At 43.3% G+C, this 19,266-nt stretch overlaps 1 protein-coding gene and 1 pseudogene across 12 annotated transcripts in view; both read left to right on the forward strand.

Annotated features, from left to right (window-relative positions):
* The window catches only part of LOC139383601 (phospholipase DDHD1-like), a 30,597-nt pseudogene extending 20,758 nt beyond the window's left edge, over window positions 1–9,839 (forward strand).
* A 6,809-nt stretch (window positions 9,840–16,648) lies between these two features.
* The window catches only part of LOC139384151 (fermitin family homolog 2-like), a 69,044-nt gene continuing 66,426 nt past the window's right edge, over window positions 16,649–19,266 (forward strand). For 6 of the 12 annotated variants that reach the window (XM_071128841.1, XM_071128844.1, XM_071128847.1 and 3 more), the window contains exons 1-2: window positions 16,649–16,940; window positions 18,560–18,717. In XM_071128841.1, the coding sequence (XP_070984942.1) occupies window positions 18,561–18,717 (157 nt within the window). In that variant the 5' untranslated portion in view covers window positions 16,649–16,940; window position 18,560. Of the gene's footprint in view, window positions 18,327–18,559; window positions 18,718–19,266 lie in introns of all 12 variants that reach the window. The other 6 variants (XM_071128839.1, XM_071128845.1, XM_071128837.1 and 3 more) reach the window with 2 other exon arrangements.

Genomic DNA, 19,266 nt, shown 5'->3' on the forward strand with positions numbered 1-19,266 from the left:
ACCAGTCAGGATGCTCTCGATGGTGCAGCTGTAGAACCTTTTGAGGATCTGAGGACCCATGCCAAATCTTTTCAGTGGCCTCTTCACAACTGTCTTGGTGTGCTTGGACCATGTTAGTTTGTTGGTGATGTGGACACCAAGGAACTTGAAGCTCACAACCTGCTCCACTGCAGCCCCGTCAATGAGAATGGGGGTGTGCTCAGTCCTCTTTTTCCTGTAGTCCACAATCATCTCCTTTGTCTTGATCACATTGAGGGAGAGGTTGTTTTCAGGGCACCACACGGCCAGGTCACTATAGGCTGTCTCGTCGTTGTTGATGATCAGGCCTACCACTTTTGTGTCATCGGCAAACTTAATGATGGTGTTGGAGTCGTGCCTGGCCATGCGGTCATGAGTGAACAAGGAGTACCGGAGGGGACTGAGCACACACCCCTGAGGGGCCCCTGGGTTGAGGATCAGCATGTTGGATGTGTTGTTACCTATCCTTACCACCTGGGGGCGGTCCTTCAGGAAGTCCAGGATCCAGTTTCAGAGGGAGGTGTTTAGTCCCAGGATCCTTAACTTAACGATGATGTTTGTGGGAACTATAGTGTTGAACGCTGAGCTGTAGTCAATGAACAGAATTCTCACATAGGTGTTCCTTTTGTCCAGGTGGGAAATGGCAGTGTGGAGGGCAATACAGATTGCATCATCTGTGGATCTGTTGGGGTGGTATGCTAATTGGAGTGGGTCTAGGGTTTCTGGGATAATGGTGTGATGTGATGTGAGCCATGACCAGCCTTTCAAAGCACTTCATGGTTAAAAACGTGAGTGCTACGGGTCAGTAGTCATTTAGGTATGTTACCTTGGTGTTCTTGGGCACAGGGACTATGGTGATCTGCTTAAAACATGTTATTACAGACTCGGACAGGGAGAGATTGAAAATGTCAGTGAAGACACTTGCCAGTTGGTCAGTGCATGCTCGCAAAACACACCCTGATAATCCATCTGCCCTGCGGCCTTGTGAATGTTGACCTGTTTAAAGGTCTTACTCACATCGGCTGTGGAGAGCGTGATCACAGAGTTTTCCAGAACAGCTGGTGCTCTCATGCATGTTTGTGTTATTTGCCACAAAGTGAGCATTGTAGTTTAGCTCGTCTGGTAGGCTCGTGTCACTGGGCAGCTCTCGGTTGAGCTTCCCTTTGTAGTCTGTAATGGTTTGCAAGCCCTGCCACATCCGACGAGCATCAGAGCCGGTGTAGGACGATTCAATCTTAGTCCTGTATTGATGGTTCGTCGAAGGGCTAAGCGGGATTTCTCATAAGCTTCCGGGTTCTGATCCTGCTCCTGTAAAGCAGAAGCTCTAGCCTTTAGCTCAGTGCGAATGTTGCCTGTAACCCATGGCTTCTGGTTGGGGTATGTATGTACAGTCACTGTGGGGGCGATGTCATCAATGTACTTATTGATGAAGCCAATGACTGATGTGGTGTACTCCTCAATGCCATCGGAGGAAACCCGGAACATATTCCAGTCTGTGCTAGCAAAACATTCCTGTAGCTTAGCATCTGCTTCAACTGACCACTTGTCTATTGATCGAGTCACTGTTGCTTCCTGCTTTCATTTTTTCTTGTAAGCAGAATTCACGAGGTCAGATTTATCAAATGGAGGGCTAGGGAGAGCTTTGTATGCGTCTCTGTGTGTGGAGTAAAGGTGGTCCAGAGTTATTTTTTTATTTTATTTTTTCCCCTCTGGTTGCACATTTAACATGGTCCCAATTTTTGTTGCTTGTCAGCAATGACGTTTTCAAGATATTTAACTTTCAAAATATAGAAATCATCCCAGTATGATGCTGTTTGCATCAAATGATGCCGCGTATATGATGTAAAACGCAGCATCATACAGGGATGATTTCTGTATTTTGAAAGTTACATACAGTATCCTGAAAACGTAATTACTCACAAGCAAAACATTTTGAGGCCATGTCAACAATGGACCAATGAAACAAATACCAACATTTTTTATTTTTAATAGTATGTTGCTCAACGAGAATAGACTATGCAGCTGCCAGCACCTCAAACATGTTGACCCATTTACGTCATCACCCCAGTATTCCTACCATCAGAGTAAGACGGAAACACAAAGAAACAACACATTGTCTCCCCTCTGCATTCAAGCAGCCCTTGGTAGCTGATTCTGACCGGGCCAAAGAAATTACAAGAGCGATAGGTAGGCTATGTTTTATATTTTTGGTTTATAGCTGCGGATATGCGGCCATTCTAAATGGTTGAGAATAGGGGGTTTTAGCACCTTGTGAAAGTGCTTAAGACACGTTATGAACTTCCCTCTTGCACCCATTTCAGCAAACAGGTAGTACCTGCTCTATTCTAAGTAAACCAAAGTCAAAGTTTTTAATTAATTGGCCACCATGTGCAATGCCAAGCGTCGGCTGGAGTGTGTTACGCTTATTTCACAGTGACAGCCCGTCACATTTCACTGAGTGGGAGATGTACCGTGCCACAGACACACACCCTTTATGAGAGTCCGCATCTGTCACTGAAGGAGGCAGTGTCATGTTACGTTCGTAACCAGGTGGAAAGTGGGAATTTACCACATACGACTGGGAAAAATCCACTTGAACTGGCCTCAAATTGGTTAAAACTAGTGGGAAACTCCTCTATCACCCACTTCTTCCACATGCTGACCTCTGACATCGCCTACTAATGAAATGGCCTCTAACAGCTTTTTCGACAGTTAAATGCAACAACAAAACATTATTTAAAAAAGCAATCTATGAATGTATTTTTTAAACTCTGGAAATTGTTTACAAGCATGATATCTGTACTTCTAGTTTGTGATTGACACAACTTGTTGGCCATTAGCCAATCAGTGTTTCTCAACAAGTTCAAATCCCATGAATGCGCCTAAATGATATTAACGACCTCCAAACTCCCACATGGTCGCAGACGCAGCATTGGAGTGGAAACTTGAGGCCCAACATAATGCTCCAGTCACAACACACAATGCAAGGAACATTGTGAATGCTGAACATTGAGAATGCTGAACATTGTGAATGCTGAACATTGTGAATGCCATTTAATTTTTCCACTGTCCTGAAACTGAACTGTGACCCCCCCAAAACCTCAAAACGTACCAAACCGTGGGTTTGGTGAACCTTTACATAGCTAATATATACACTACATGGCCAGAAGTATGTGGACATCCATTCAAATTAGTGGATTAGGCTATTTCAGCCACACCTATTGCTGACAGGTGTATAAAATCGAGTACACAGCCTTACAATCTCCATGGGAAAACATTGGCAGTCGAGTGGCCTGTACTGAAGACCTCAGTGACTATCAACGTGGCACCGTCATAGGAAGCCACCTCCAACAAATCAGTTTGTCAAATTTCTGCCCTGCTAGAGCTGCCCCGGTCAACTGTAAGTGCTGTTATTGTGAAGTGGAAACATCTAGGAGCAACAACGGCTCAGCTGCGAAGTGGTAGGCCACACAAGCTTGAAAATAAAATAAAAGAGAGCCGCACACTCTAGGAGCTCAGATGCAAAAATGTTATTACCAACATTTCGACAGCCAAGCTGTCTTCATCAGGGCGGGCCACACAAGCTCAGGGTAGGCCACACAAGCTCAGGGTAGGCCACATAAGCTCACAGAACGTGTAAAAATCATGCCGTCTGCTCCAAACTGAGTTCCAAACTGCCTCTGGAAATCAAATCAAATCAAAGTTGATTTGTCTCCTTCCATACCTCTCCTCTCACCTATCCTTCCATACCTCTCCTTCCATACATCTCCTCTCACCTCTCCTTCCATACCTCTCCTCTCACCTCTCCTTCCATACCTCTCCTCTCACCTCTCCTTCCATACCTCTCCTCTCACCTCTCCTTCCATACCTCTCCTCTCACCTCTCCTTCCATACCTCTTCTCTCACCTCTCCTTCCATACCTCTCCTTCCATATCTCTCCTTCCATACCTCTCACCTCTCCACTAATAATAATGGCTGCTTGTTCTGAGTGGCAGGGCAGTAAGGACAGCCTTTCTGTATGATCCTCCTCATGTGTTAGAGGGGGTTTGCGTTAAGACCATTAAAGCCAGTACAGTGACCCCATTCACCAATTAGCCACTTGAGATAAACTGTGCTAGCCCACGCTAGGTTATCCTGCTAGCCTCTTTAGCATAAACGCCTACTATACAGGTGCATAGAAGCCCACCAGAAAGACTGCATGAAAGACTGCATTAGTGACAGGCAGAGTCACAGACCAGTTCACCTAAGGCCGATGTCACTCCCAGGTCGTCCCTGTTATGTCAACAGCAGCCACTCTCCCATTGTTTGTGTATCTAACATAGTACACTAACGTAGCCTGCTAGCAGCCATTGAGAGTAAATGGACTGCGTCAGTGAGTGGTGAAATGGACACACGTTATCCCTCTCAAACACAGTCATTAAGTGAAAGGCAGAGCAAACACAAGGCACAAAGGATTCCCTGGTTGACTTGGAGAGGGGTAGACTAGTAGACAGTGTATGGACCACATTGTAAAGCCATTCATTCATTCATTCACCCAGCGGTAATGAGGTATCGTCTGGTAGCCTGCTGCGAGGATGATTACTTGCAATGAAATGTGATGTTAGGTTGATGCCCTGTTTGTCTCTGTTTTTAGAGCTTTAGGACACGTAGATTAAAGGCTATCCAGAGAATAAGACCATTTTCAAGACCGAACAGCAAGAAACTATTCTTATGCACATAGCAATTAAACTGTCTGTGTGTGTCGTCTTTGTCATCTGTGTCTATATGTCCAGGCTAAGTAAGGAAGATGGAGGAGAAGCACTTTTCAGAGCACACAGAGGAGTATGTGGACTTCCTGCCTGTGGAGTGGCGCTCCAAACTGGCACTGGATGGGGGTAAGGGGTGTGTTTGCTCGTGCGTAGTGTGTCCTTGATCCCAATTGAGCTGAGAGAGCAGCTGCTGTCGTCCACTAGCTTCCAGGAGGTGACACCCACCTTGTGATGGCATGCTGAATTTAGGTCACACTTGTGGAACCACAAGCCAGACGGATAGGCTACATCTCTCACATGGAGTTCCGTGTGCTGTCCTCTGCCCTACTCCTGTCCTGTCTCCTACGCCCTTTAATTTCCTATTCTGTCTACAATGCACATACAGTACTGAGTATTCAACATCTATACAAGTCTTAGGCCTTAACTGTTTCAGCCAAGTGAATGGAAGGTTGATCTCAATACAAATAGATCTGTAGAAGTATAGAGGATTAACAAAGGCTTACTCATAAAAATGATCCACAGTCAGACATATATTTGTATATTTTATTGATGGTTGAATCGTGTGAATCTGTAGATACGGTGGACTCCATCACACCAGACAAGGTGTGAGGACTGAGAGACCTGCTCAACAGCAGTGCCATGAACATTATGTACTACACCAGTCCCTTGTACAGGGACAAGGTGAGACTGAAGTCTTCATCTCACTTGACAACCGTATTGGCCCTGGCTAATTGATACCACCCTTCATCTCCAGATCACCAGGGGCCTGACGTCAGAGCTGAACCGAATCTACACCCTGTTCTACTCCAGGAACCCTGAGTTTGAGGAGAAGAGGGGCAAGGTGTCCATCGTGTCGCACTCCCTGGGCTGCGTGATCACCTTTGACATCATGACAGGCTGGGACCTGGTCAGGTTCTGTTTGCAGGAGCACCAGGAGCTGGAGGAGGAGCTGGACCTGAGATGGGTCTCCTACGAGGAGAGACGCCTGCTGGAGCAGCTGTAGCTCACTAGGAACCGGTAGGCAGGGTGGTAGGTAGTGGGGTGTGTGTGGTTTGTCTCTTTGTCACAGTTGAGATGGCCACCTAAACTGTTTCTACAGACAGTTAGGTAGTGTGTGTGTAGGAAGGAGTGGGGTGTGAGTGGTGTAGGTATTTTGTTAGCAGTCTGAATACTAACAGTATTACTGAAACTCACTCTCTACTCCTCAGGTTACTAGAGCTGGAAGATCATCCGCTAGCACCCCCTGCTCTGAAATTTAAGGTACACTGCTAACTGCTCAAAAGCATTACCTTCAACCCGGGACACAGGATCCAGGGTGATAATGGCAGAAAGTAACAAGATGACTAAGCAAATTACTGAAGGAAAGATGGTGTCTGTTTCCTCCTCTTCCCCAGGTGGAGAATCCTTCTGTATGGGCTCTCCCCTGGTGGTGTTCCTGGCCCTGAGAGGGATTAGACCAGGGAACAGTGGAGAACAGGACCACATTCTGCCTCGCTGCATCTGCCAGAGGCTCTTCAACGTCTTCCACCCCACAGACCCCGTGGTGAGACACAGAGACAGACAAACACACACACTATTCTTTACAGTCCCGGAGAGCTGAATGACTTTGTTTTTTTGTCTGTCTCTCTCTAGCCGTGCCATTCCCCTTACCTCACAGCTCCTTCATGCTTATCTAAGAGCCTTTATCATCTTAAGGATTGTTGGGAAAATTCATACACAGGGACACTCGAAATCAATCTTAAATTAATCATTCAGTTTATTGTCAGCGCGCTGGAGAGGTTCCAACCAACTCAATGCGCCACTGTACACGTCAATCAGGAGCTCTGCCTGGGGCAGTCTCAGCAGTTGTCTTTATATACAGCTATACACAGACAAGTTATATTTGCATGATTTAGCATAATGAATCATTACCGTTTTGTTTCATCCATGTGACCGACCAATACTGGTTCATAACATGTGACCGACCAATACTGGTTCATAACATGTGACCAACCAATACTGGTTCATAACATGTGACCGACCAATACTGGTTCATAACATGTGACCGACCAATACTGGTTCATAACATGTGACCGACCAATACTGGTTCATAACATGTGACCGACCAATACTGGTTCATAACATGTGACCGACCAATACTGGTTCATAACATGTGACCGACCAATACTGGTTCATAACATGTGACCGACCAATACTGGTTCATAACATGTGACAGACCAATACTGGTTCAGAACATGTGACCGACCAATACTGGTTCATAACATGTGACAGACCAATACTGGTTCATAACATGTGACCGACCAATACTGGTTCATAACATGTGACGACCAATTCTGGTTCATAACATGTGACGACCAATTCTGGTTCATAACATGTGACCGACCAATACTGGTTCATAACATGTGACAGACCAATACTGGTTCATAACATGTGACCGACCAATACTGGTTCATAACATGTGACCGACCAATTCTGGTTCATAACATGTGACCTACCAATAGTGGTTCATAACATGTGATGACCAATACTGGTTCATAACATGTGACCGACCAATTCTGGTTCATAACATGTGACCTACCAATAGTGGTTCATAACATGTGATGACCAATACTGGTTCATAACATGTGACAGACCAATACTGGTTCATAACATGTGACAGACCAATACTGGTTCATAACATGTGACCGACCAATACTGGTTCATAACATGTGACGACCAATACTGGTTCATAACATGTGACCGACCAATACTGGTTCATAACATGTGACAGACCAATACTGGTTCAAAACATGTGACAGACCAATACTGGTTCATAACATGTGACAGACCAATACTGGTTCATAACATGTGACAGACCAACACCTCACGAGGCTTCTCCTCTCTAAGCTGAGACCTTGAAACTGAGAACTTTCGTTCGTTCTCAAAACAAGATCTGGGCGTACTGCCAAATCGCAGCTACTGATAGTGAGGATTTGTACAGTCTGCCACTTGCAAGAATACATAAATGAGTTACTTAGAACAGCACATGAATGAAACACAGAAATTCGTTATAAGAATAGCACAAACATAAAAATGTCCCTTACAGGATGATTAGACCCAGGATTTTTTCCTGACCAGAGGAAAGACAAGGTGCTAGACTGACTGTGACTGGTTTGTCCTTGCTGCAGGCTTACAGACTGGAGCCCCTCATCCTTAAACATTACAGCAACATTGGACCTGCACAGATACACTGGTAAGAGATCATTCATTCTCCCAAGGTGAATCTGTATATTACACATAAACTGCTGAAACTCCTACTTTCTGTACGGACAGTGACAGGTGTTTTTCTTCTCCCAGGTGTAGTGCTGTAGACCCCCGCCATACGATGAGATCCGGCCAACCTTCATCAATCCACAGAAGGACCCGACGTCAGACACAGAGAGCATCCCCAGCCCCTCCACTTCCCCTGTCCTAGCCAGGAAATACTACGGAGAGTCTATCGCCAGCATGGGCAAGGCCAGCATTCTGGGTACGTCTGTCAGTCCTCTGGTTGATTCTCTGTATAGAACCTTTTTGCACATTATTATTAACTTAAATAATTGAATATGAGTGCCTTCATTACCTGTGCACATGATGCAGATTCACACTCGAGGTGGTCCAAAGCTAGAAGGGATAGAATTAAACAGCAGGTTCCCATAGATTTTACAGTCAATCATTTGTACAGCAGATATTTGTAGACAGCACAACATGTCCTGAGCAGACAAAGCAGATGGTTCCATTCAAAAGTACATCAGCATGTACTCAGCCTCTTGTGATGGAGTTGTCATCTATTATTGGACTCACTCAACAGCATTTCCCTCACAGACCCACCTGTCGGATAATTTATGACATAGGCAACACTGCTGTCTTGTGGAGAGAGCATGTAAAGACCAGAGCCGTACTACTGGGTTAGTCTCCAAAACTCCACCCTAGGCAACAGATTAAGGTCTGGTTTCAATGACGGACTCTTGGCAACTTTCATAAGCAAAAGAGGGTAGATCCTCTTCCGAGAGACAACTCTCCCAACAAATCACGAGGCAGACATGCCAGAACGTCGCGTTTGGAAACCAAATTTGTCAGGGAAAAGCTTTTTTGGTTTTAGTGAAGTTAGTTGCACTCATTAAAAAATAATCTCTTCATCTTGCTAGATACTATTTAGTATTTTATTCAAGCGGATAAGGTAGTGACGTAGTTCCTCTATGCCAAACTGACTTCTATTACTTACAAACCTGTTAAGCCGGAGCCGGGGAGGCAACCTGGATGTCTAGAGTCTAGGGTCGACTTCACCCTGTCTGAAATGAATGTCTCTCCCTTCCTCTCTCTGTGTGTCTTGCTCTCTCCCTCCCTCTCTCTCTGTGTCTTACTCTCTCTCTGTCTTTCCGTCTTCGCTCTCTGTCTAGGAGCGGCCAGTATAGGTAACAGTATATGGAAGGGGATAGGAGGGATACTGTTCTCCCGGTTCTCCCGCTCCGCGCCCTCCGGAGTGTCCTTTGGCATCGAGGGCGGGACCCCAGAGGGAGAGGAGCCTAAGAGGACAGTCGACGGCCAATCAGCTTACTGCCTTTTGTCCACCTTGTCCCTGTCTCCCTCCACCCTCACAGACCCCTCAGGTTTGTTCAGCTGCATTTCAACCCAAATTACACTTTCAGGAATAATTGTATTGTAGTCCATGTAATAACAAGTGCCTTTTCATAAAATTTGCCACCCTTGACCCCCCAGAGTTTTTATATATATATAAAAAGGAGAATGAATACATAATGCTAATTCACAGAGTTAATTACCCTTTTGAATCTGTAGCAGTTAAGTTTGTGCAGTATACAGTAGATGGTCTAAAATGTATTCCCACAGTGAATCTATCTCTGTTCTACAGTGGAAATAGAGCGCTGCATCGATTTTGAACTCCGTGAGGGCCTTGTGGAGAGCCGCCATTGGTCAGCGATGACCTCACATACAGCCTATTGGGTCTCACACGATATTGCGCTCTTCCTACTGGCGTTCATATACAAGCAGGCCAACGTGCCGCCACCCACAGAAGACAGTCCTGACCCAGAGTAAACACACAGAGAGAGACTCTCTGAGAGAGACTGTCCACACTCACACAACACAGCATCTTTATCACCCTCTGTTACTCCATTCTCTCTCTGTTTTTATACTGACACATCTCTACTAACACACAGACTTTGTACTGTTTAGCATGGGATGGATACACACTCACCCAAGGGTGACACATTGGATTATGCCCCCCGAAGGATCCTTATATCCCCCATGCTCTATGAAGCATGGGGGATGGTAGGATCCTCTATGTATCCTCCCAGCCAGTCCAGCCGCCAACGAGTATGTCAGAGATACCATTGCACACTACCGAAGGGGTGTCCTCTTCCTCGAAGATCACTGTCTGAAACTGCTGCCCTCCTGGATGTACCCATCTCCAACTCCCCCCATGTGTAGCAGCCATGGTTCAGCCGAACCCAAATATTTTCTCTCCTCCACAGACCTTGGAGGAGAGGATGTACAAGTCAGCCTGGCCCAAGTCAGCCTGGCTCAAAGTGGTCTAAACTTTATTTATATCTTAAAATGTTAATATATTACCCTAAGAAAATAATACGGCATAGTTCATATTTTTCTCTTTGTATTGGAAATGTAAAAAAAGGGGAGATTATGATCTTGTCTCTAGTTTTTATTTTGATATTCCACAAGGGCGCTGTACCTCTATTACCATGTGACTATCAAGTGACTTTTACATAGAAGTATTGATCTACAAAAAGCCATTTTAGTATTTTTGTTTTTGCACGACAAAGTGACAAGATGACTATACACATACGTAAACCAGATGAGTGCGTGCGCAAATTGATTTTGTCCCCCCACACCAAATACGATCACAACACGCAGGTTGAAATATCAAAACAAACTCTGACCCAATTATATTAATTTGGGGACAGGTTGAAAAGCATTAAACATTTATGGCAATTTAGCTAGTTAGCTTGCAGTTGCTAGCTAATTTGTCCTATTTAACTAGCTAGCTTGCTGTTGCTAGCTAACTTGTCCTGAGATATAAACGTTAAGTTGTTATTTGACCTGAAGTGCAAGATCCTCTCCACAAGTGCATAATCCACACATAAAACGGTCAACCGAATCGTTCCTAGTCATCTCTCAATCCAGGCTACTTTTTCTTCTTTGGACTTTATATGGAGATTGACAACTTAGCATTCATAAAAGGTGCTTTACCACAACCGACCTCAATTCATCTTTCAATCACCCATATGGGTATATGTTCCTAAAAACCAATGAGAAGATGGCACATGGGTATATGCTTCTAAAAACCAATGAGGAGATGGGAGAGGCAGGACTTGCAGCGCGTTCTGCGACACAAATAGAATCAACTTATATTTTAGCGCCTGGCAACGCAGACACTCGTTGGCAGTATGGATGATTGAATAACAAGTATGTGTACATTTATTTTGCAAAGCACATGATGTGTCTGGTTTGGGCATGGCGTAAAATTACCTTATGTCTTTGGTTTAATAATTGAATGGTGATGTGGCGCAAACTGTTTGTTTTTGTTATGAGGTACATCTTTGGCTCCAACGAGTGATAAACAACGGCTTGACTCACTTGACCTTCAGATGACGTTCACACAATGTCAGCAGGACATTCAAGTGACAGACGTACATCCATGTGAAAGTCAAGCTTGATAAGTGTAACTTACCTTATTGTCATTAAGTTTCTATTTTAGTCCTACTAGGAACCATGTAGATCCCTGTACGGAGATCTAAAATGTACCCTCCATTTTATGTTATAGGGCAACTTTTCAATCTAAACAAAACACAGGTGAAATCAGTTCTGTTCAGACGGATAGTAGGAAGTCTGACAAGCTCCCTTTGTATGTGATTCAAGTGTCCAATCAAAAGAGGGATCATGTCAATGTTTCAGTCTGTGGTTGGACAGAGGAGCTGTCACTCAGAGGTTCAAGCCAGTAGGAACACTTCTCAGAAACCTTGAGAAGGTCATAAACAGAAAGTGACCTTCAGGTGCCTACTATTTGCATTGATCCTGAGATAAATCAAAAAGAAAGGATGTATATATTTTTTTTATCCAAATAATTTTTCATTACCATTTAAAAAAAATCTGTAGTAGTGTTAACATAGATCCCGGAGTCCAGCAGGTGGCCAAATATCTCTTTAATGTCACTAAGTTACTCTGTCTGCTTCACTCTTAGTGGCTAAGCTAGTATGAACAGAGCATGTTGAAATCCAAGGGCATTTTCCCTTTAGTAAAGGGCTTCAGGTCAGAGTTACTCAGCTTTAGTTGCTTTTTCCACAAACAATATGCAAAACTAAACAGGCTCAGTATATATTTTATGGCCCCCAAAAAGAAACATGATGCCTGAATCACTTTGCATCCCATGTGGTCATTTTAAATGTGAATGTGTCTCTCATGGGTGTTATTGCAGTGTTCCCAACAGACCTCTGAAATCCTGAAGCTGCATTCAGATGGTCTGGCGCTAGCTGCTCACTATCTAAAAACACATCCCACACAGCATTTGTTTTTTATATCAGCAGTTGTATAAGATGATGGATGCAGGATGATGAAATGCAACTAACCTCAAATGAATGTGTGTGCTGCTGACTGCACTTTGTCATTGTAGAGTTCCCTATATGTCTTGTGCTTTGTCTTTAAAATAAGTCTCATTTGAGTTGTCTAATAATCTGTATGGCACAAGCTAACTGTCCCAGTGTTCTCGTAGTCCACAGAATGGATTTATTTGAGTAGTTTTTAATGTAGATGCATGATGTGTATGAGAGTGGGACCTATTTTGTGAAGCGGACTTGGACCAGACTGCCTTGTAGAGGACCAGAGAACAACTTGAAGTCATGGACAATAAGGGAAAATTACTTGGAATTGTTCAGAGTGAAGGATGATGTTGGACCTTGCACATTCTCAATGGCTTGAAATTGCACAGTCCCCCTTTTAGACATGGCTTGAAATTGCACAGTACCCCTTTCAGACATGGCTTGAAATTGCACAGTACCCCTTTTAGACATGGCTTTAAATTGCACAGTACCCCTTTTAGACATGGCTTTAAATTGCACAGTACCCCTTTTAGACATGGCTTGACATTGCACAGTACCCCTTTTAGACATGGCTTTAAATTGCACAGTACCCCTTTTAGACATGGCTTTAAATTGCACAGTACCCCTTTTAGACATGGCTTGACATTGCACAGTATCCCTTTTAGACATGGCTTGAAATTGCACAGTACCCCTTTTAGACATGGCTTGAAATTGCACAGTACCCCTTTTAGACATGGCTTGAAATTGCTTTTGTGTGTTTTTGTTAAATGTCAATCACAGACAAAGGTGAAAACTTCCTCGTTTCTGCCATCTAAATCAAGTTGTTTCCACATTGGGCAGTCATGCAACTATTCTCTCTTATAAAGGCTTTGAACACTCCCTACCATGTTTTGAGTGTACTGATCAAGGACAGTTCAACTGATGTCTCTGCATGCTAAAATGATACGGGCTGGGTATGGGGGCAATTTACAATGATGGTTGGAGGATGTTTTGTTCGTGGGCTATCAGAATTGTGGTCTATTATAGTTTCAACACATCAGGCCAGCTATCACAAGGTGGACCTCACTCAAATAGACAAGCACAGAATGTTAACTATGTTCGGAAATACATTGGCTAAAGAACTAGGTTTGTTTAAATGGTGTGCTGTGCGCGTTCTGTTTTTTGTTCTGTTTTGAGAATGGTCTTGGGACTCTGTTATATTCTCTCACCATTCATCTCAGCTCCAAGCATCTAGTGAAGTCAAAGTGCGGTAGCTAGCTGGTCTATCCCAGAGTCACCCCTAGTTTAATGAGGGCTTTGGATGACCTTTGAACCCTAAGGGCTCATCTGTAAAACCAGTTGTGTTCTGTTGGGCACACCGTAGCAAAATGTTTTGCACCAGAATATAGATGGTATTCTTATTTGACAAGTTCAGGTAGTACCTCTGTTGCACAAATGTTCCACCAACTGAACATGTTCCAGGGCTTTCGCCTTTCAGATAATGTCCACAGAATGAGAGGTACCATCATCTAGGAATGTCTGCATTGCCTGGGTCGACTGAATGAACGAAACCTTTTTCAATAAGACTGTTTAAAACTTTTAAAACTAAAACACTTTTTAGTTTGATTTTGAAAGGATTTCTGCTGGAAAAGTGACTGTCCCTAGAGCTGGGCAATAACCCACCATGCCTGAAATGGATTAAAACTGCCTTCTGAAACGCTCTTTACTTTTCATTTAAAAAAAAGACGTTTTATGTACAATGGCTTCTTTTATTCTGTATTCTTCTCCCATCTGCTGCTTCTGAAGTTGTTCTGTCATGTCCCAAGGATGACATCTGAGAGGAAGTACTGACGTCTGGACCGTCTGGTCTGTCTGAATGAAAAGTGCTTAAATGTGTGGGAGGGAGGTCTGGGACGAGGCTGTGGGAGGAAGATATTCTCCAAATATTAAATGGGAAAGATTCGCTAGTTTCCATCTCCCGGTTTTGATGGAGCACAATAGTGCTATTTGTTTCCTTTGAACCGTACATCAAATTCTTTCGTCGGCCCCACACATACTTTCCACCCACACCACAATAGCTGATTCATAGTTAATGAATAGAGCTTTGTGTGATTGAAGATATGGACCTAACACTTTTTATGTATCTAATGTGGTACTGTAGTAGAATCCAAATGCAGTTAAGCAATATCTGTAAAGCAGAGATGGGATTAGTGAAATTAAGTGAATGCAACAACAAAAAACTGCAATTCCCATTGTTCTAGGTTTGTCCACAAGATGGCATACCTCCCCATGTAGTAAAACAATGGCCCCCATTGACCAATCTGGTCATCACAGACCTCTCCAAGTCTATTTCCTCTCTCCATTAACAATGAGGCAATTAGCATGAGACAGTTACTCAGTTACTAGTTACTACTGATCAGCCCTGCAGTGGTCCTCATGTCTGAGCTATTAGAGAGGATTTATAGGGTGATGTACTTGAGCTGCCCTTCTCTTAGCTTGTGCAGTACTAACTCCTATTTAAATCACACACAAATACCTTGGCAGTGAATTGTAAACTACTGTGTGTACACCATTCTATAATGCTGTAATATACTTTCTAACTGTATGATTATATGTCCATGTCTAGGATGGTTTGCCGTAATACTGATTGTAGACTATATGTCATTTGATTTGTACAAAGTAACACATTTCTATTGGACAGTGCCATATCCACACGATTACAGATGCTGTTGTGAACTTCATTAGAAGACACAGTACAAGTTCCTCATCAGTAATTAACTGTCTGGAATTGATTGAGACTATTTTAGTGACACCACCAGTGTTGTGTGAAAGCCAGACATTATACAGCGAAATCAGACCAGGGAAGCTCCACTCCACCTCAGTGTACCGTCTTTTTCCTCTCCTCTGCAACACCATTGCCAACTCCACTCTCATGCTCTCCCTGCATCTGACTCAAATGTTTACCCGGCAATTAAAACAGCCTTTATAAGGCAATGGGTCGGCTGCCAGACTGACGAGGGGGTCAGAGCAGCAAGAGAGAAAGGTTATACATTGTTTCAATGCAGACCATAGTCTGAGGCCCAAACTCCTTAGCTGGAGCTGGAGAGCTGACACTAGTGAGAGCAGAACACTGGAGGAGAGACAGAAACCCTGATGATTCATGCCTTACCGCCAACCACTTGGAGCAGGAGAGCGTGCTGCTGTAGAGAAGAGCAGATGCAATGGAAAAAAAATGGACAGCAGCTCAATCTTTGCCAAACGAGCCATTTGTGTTGCTATGGCTTTGAATGCACATCAACAAAGCCAAACAAATGAGTAGTTTGGCTAAATATATAATTCTCTAGAGTGGTGGAGGCAGTGTGTGGATAGAAAAATCTGTACAATTCCACACATTGATGTGTATTTTATTTAGTTTACAATGACTAATAGCTACTACCCATGCACGCTCAACAGGGTATTCTTTCAAGGCTGAGGTTGTGGATCCATCAAAGAGGTTTGATTATTCTTCACTTCAGTCAGCCATAACTCATGCCTGTTGATCTGTTAAAGTGTATACCTACAATCCACTCCTGATGTTGGTATTTTAATGATGTACCAGAAATGAAAATACGGGGAGAGAGATTCTCTTGTTATTTTATTTAGCTCAAGAAAAACAATGAACAGAAAGGATGTGTGGGTCTGATAAGAGGGTAGGACACCATTTAAGGAAAACAAGTGCAATGCATGTTATGTTAAACCTTGTGTGTTTCATCAAAAGGAGTGATCAGCAGCTATATCCAAATCAGATTTGTGGCTGCACACTGGACATGTTGTAACATCTTTACCAGTGAGAGCATAATATTGCAAAGTATTTAAGACTAGTGGGCTCAGTCGCTGGATTTGATATACTGGGGGGGGGGGGGGGGGGCTTTAGAAGGTGTGTTCTAAATTAGTAATTGTGTGTAATTCCCTAGGCGGGGACCCCATAACGGTCCCCGGATGTGCCACCGCAAACGCTATACTATTTCCATAAAAGGCATGCAGCAGCGGTTCTATGCGCTTGTTATCCCCTACCAAACTGTTGGATTTTCCACAATGGGTCAGTTTTGAATGAAAGCATGGAATAAAACACCACATACAAAAGCATAGTTTTAACTTTTCCAATGTATTTCTAAATAAGAGTGCGTGGTTGGGGACATCATTGAAACTTCAAACCTAGGGGTTAGAAAAGATCTGCGAGATTATAAAAAATGACATTGTACGTAATTTCCCGCGTCACACAAGTCCCCTTCCAATGAAAAATAATATAAGTATGGAAGGAGCAGGGGAATGACCGGGCGGGTAATGTTGGGAGAGAGGAACTGCTGAACCGTTTGAAAGGAAACGTCGATTGGAGCTGGAGCAGTGAGTGACGTTATCTGGTGGGAAGAGGGAGGGAGAAAGAGAGACGGCTGGACTCCATTAGCTGAAGCCAGGAGGCACTTTGGGATACTTCAATTGGACGCGTTTTTTGGGATATTCTCTTTGAAAAGACCCAGATAGTCTACATTATTTAGAAAATCTGGTTGACTATCGAAACCTCGGAAGTTTAAGTGGCTTTTTGGATTTGGTTGGTGTATTTGAGAAGGTGAGTGGACACAACCGATTTAATTTACGTCCTCAACTCAATAAATGTAGTTCTTTTTACGCACTCTGCCGCTCGGGAATATGAAAACACTTATTTTTTTGTGCGCCAAATGCAGATAAGGCCTGCTATATCTGGTAAATAACGTATGATTCTAACTCCCCTTTACTCGTTCAAACGTATTAGTTTTGTTCATGTATGGACATAAAGTGAGTTACTCTGGCTGACCAGATTGGGTACACTCATATGAGTTCTTGTGGGGATGCTTACGTAATCAACTTCATATTTGTCAGGATGTCTTTACCGTTAGAAAAAGCAGGTGAACACAGACGGGAGAGTATTTTCTGTTACTAAGTTCAGTTTGCCATAATTTAGGCCGGTACCCTTTGTTCTTTTTTGGTTATCGATTAATTGCGTCCTTCACATGTAGCCTTAAAGGGGCAATCTGCAGTTGTTACATCAATTGTTTTTGGTATGTACCCATTGATAATGTAATGCCTCGTGACCTTAGTTCAACTGTCGTACCCAATCAGAATCTTAAATATACGTTTGACTGTTTCCAAATATTGAAGTAAAACAATGTAAACACATTGTATAGCATCAAAACGTTGTTCAAACTATGTTGATATCATGGATTGTCAGTCCTTGCATCTCTAGTTATGTCTGAATTTGAGTGGTTACATTTCTCCAACTCCATCCCTCCAACCAGTTTTTTTTGTCGAATCTGGGGCGGAGATTTCGCGTTGTTTCAATTGCTGATTGCCGCTTTAAGACTTATTCATGACTCCAATTACATTGAGCCATTGGATGTCCCTTTAGCCTTGTGAGGCAAATGCCCCGACGCCTGCCCAAATGCGCTGTCTAAACGCAAATATGCCTCGCATGCAATACAGCTTTGGAAACATTTGGAACTTAACTTGTATATAATTTTTCATATACAACAGATACACTTACTGTCACAGTTCAGGAAAGTTACAACCGCCTGTATTTTGACAAACATGCCATCTGACTGCAAATGTGGAATGGTCCAATGGAAATGTGAGCGCAAGGTGAGAGAATGTCATATCTGAGGCAGTGAGTGAAAACAGCCGGGTGCGACTGCTAAATTGCGCACAGTATGTGTTTAAATTTTTTATTTATTTGTTGCCTAATTGAAAGTTAAGTTCCAAAGGTTTCCAAAACAGTATCGCTACCGCGGATTAATAACGTTTCTAAACGTTAAAACAACGTCGGGATTGTAGTTCACATGGAGCCAGCTATCCTCCATACCATCAGCAGAGAACCAAGGACCGGCTGTGAGCCACTTTGGGTTCTCAAGAGCTAATGAAGCCTTTGCTAGAGCCATATCCAAAGCATGCTTCAAATGGCCTATAAGAAAACATGTCAAATGTGAGTTATGATTCAAGAAACAGAAACTGTTGAAGTTATGGACAATCACATTTTATCAAAACACTTTGATGGGCTATGGTGGTCTGGGTCCTGTGCTTCCTCAAGTCACTTTCAGTCTGCATATGACAAACTTCACAAATGTATGGCAAGCACAATTTTGATGCATATTTTTTTACCAGTTGAATGGAAGTATTTTTTGGGCAGTTTTTCCTAATTGTTGTGATTTGTGTAAGGATGGCGCTGGACGGTATACGGATGCCCGATGGCTGCTATGCGGACGGAACGTGGGAACTGAAGATGCACGTGACAGACCTCCATAGGGACGTGTCTCTGAGGGTCACCGGCGAGATCCACATCGGTGGGGTCATGCTCAAACTCGTGGAGAAACTCGGTAAGAGATGTTCAATGGTGTTGCACTCTTTATGTCCAGCTTCTTCTGGAAGAAATGTGCTTATGTCCCTTTTTTTTATTCCCCATCTTATTCAAAGTATTGGAATAGAAACATTTGCATATTGATTTATGTCAATGTTTTATTTTGTATTTTGTGTTGATTTGTGCTTCTATTCAGATGACCAATTTCTACTATATTTGTTTTCCTTATGTGGTTGACCAAGGGAGAGGGCCATAGTTGGTCACGAGGCAATGTTCTTTGGCCCCTGTCCCCTCTGACTCCCATCTCCAGCTGGGTTCTGTCTGTCAGTTATCTCGTCATATTTGTGAGGCAGTACATTTATTTTCTTTGCAACAGTTACTCAACTGACAACTGGAATGTGACTTCATCTAAACACCATTAACAGATAATAGCACCTCGTAACCGGTGAGCGACGTAAACTAAACATACAGGCTACTCTGTTGGCTTAAGTGGGAATTCAGAATCTATCTAGCCTGTAATGTTTTATGATATGGATATACTGGAACTTCTCACATTCTATCACATGAT

This window comes from Oncorhynchus clarkii, chromosome 25 (assembly GCF_045791955.1).
Source record: "Oncorhynchus clarkii lewisi isolate Uvic-CL-2024 chromosome 25, UVic_Ocla_1.0, whole genome shotgun sequence".
Lineage (NCBI taxonomy): Eukaryota > Metazoa > Chordata > Actinopteri > Salmoniformes > Salmonidae > Oncorhynchus > Oncorhynchus clarkii.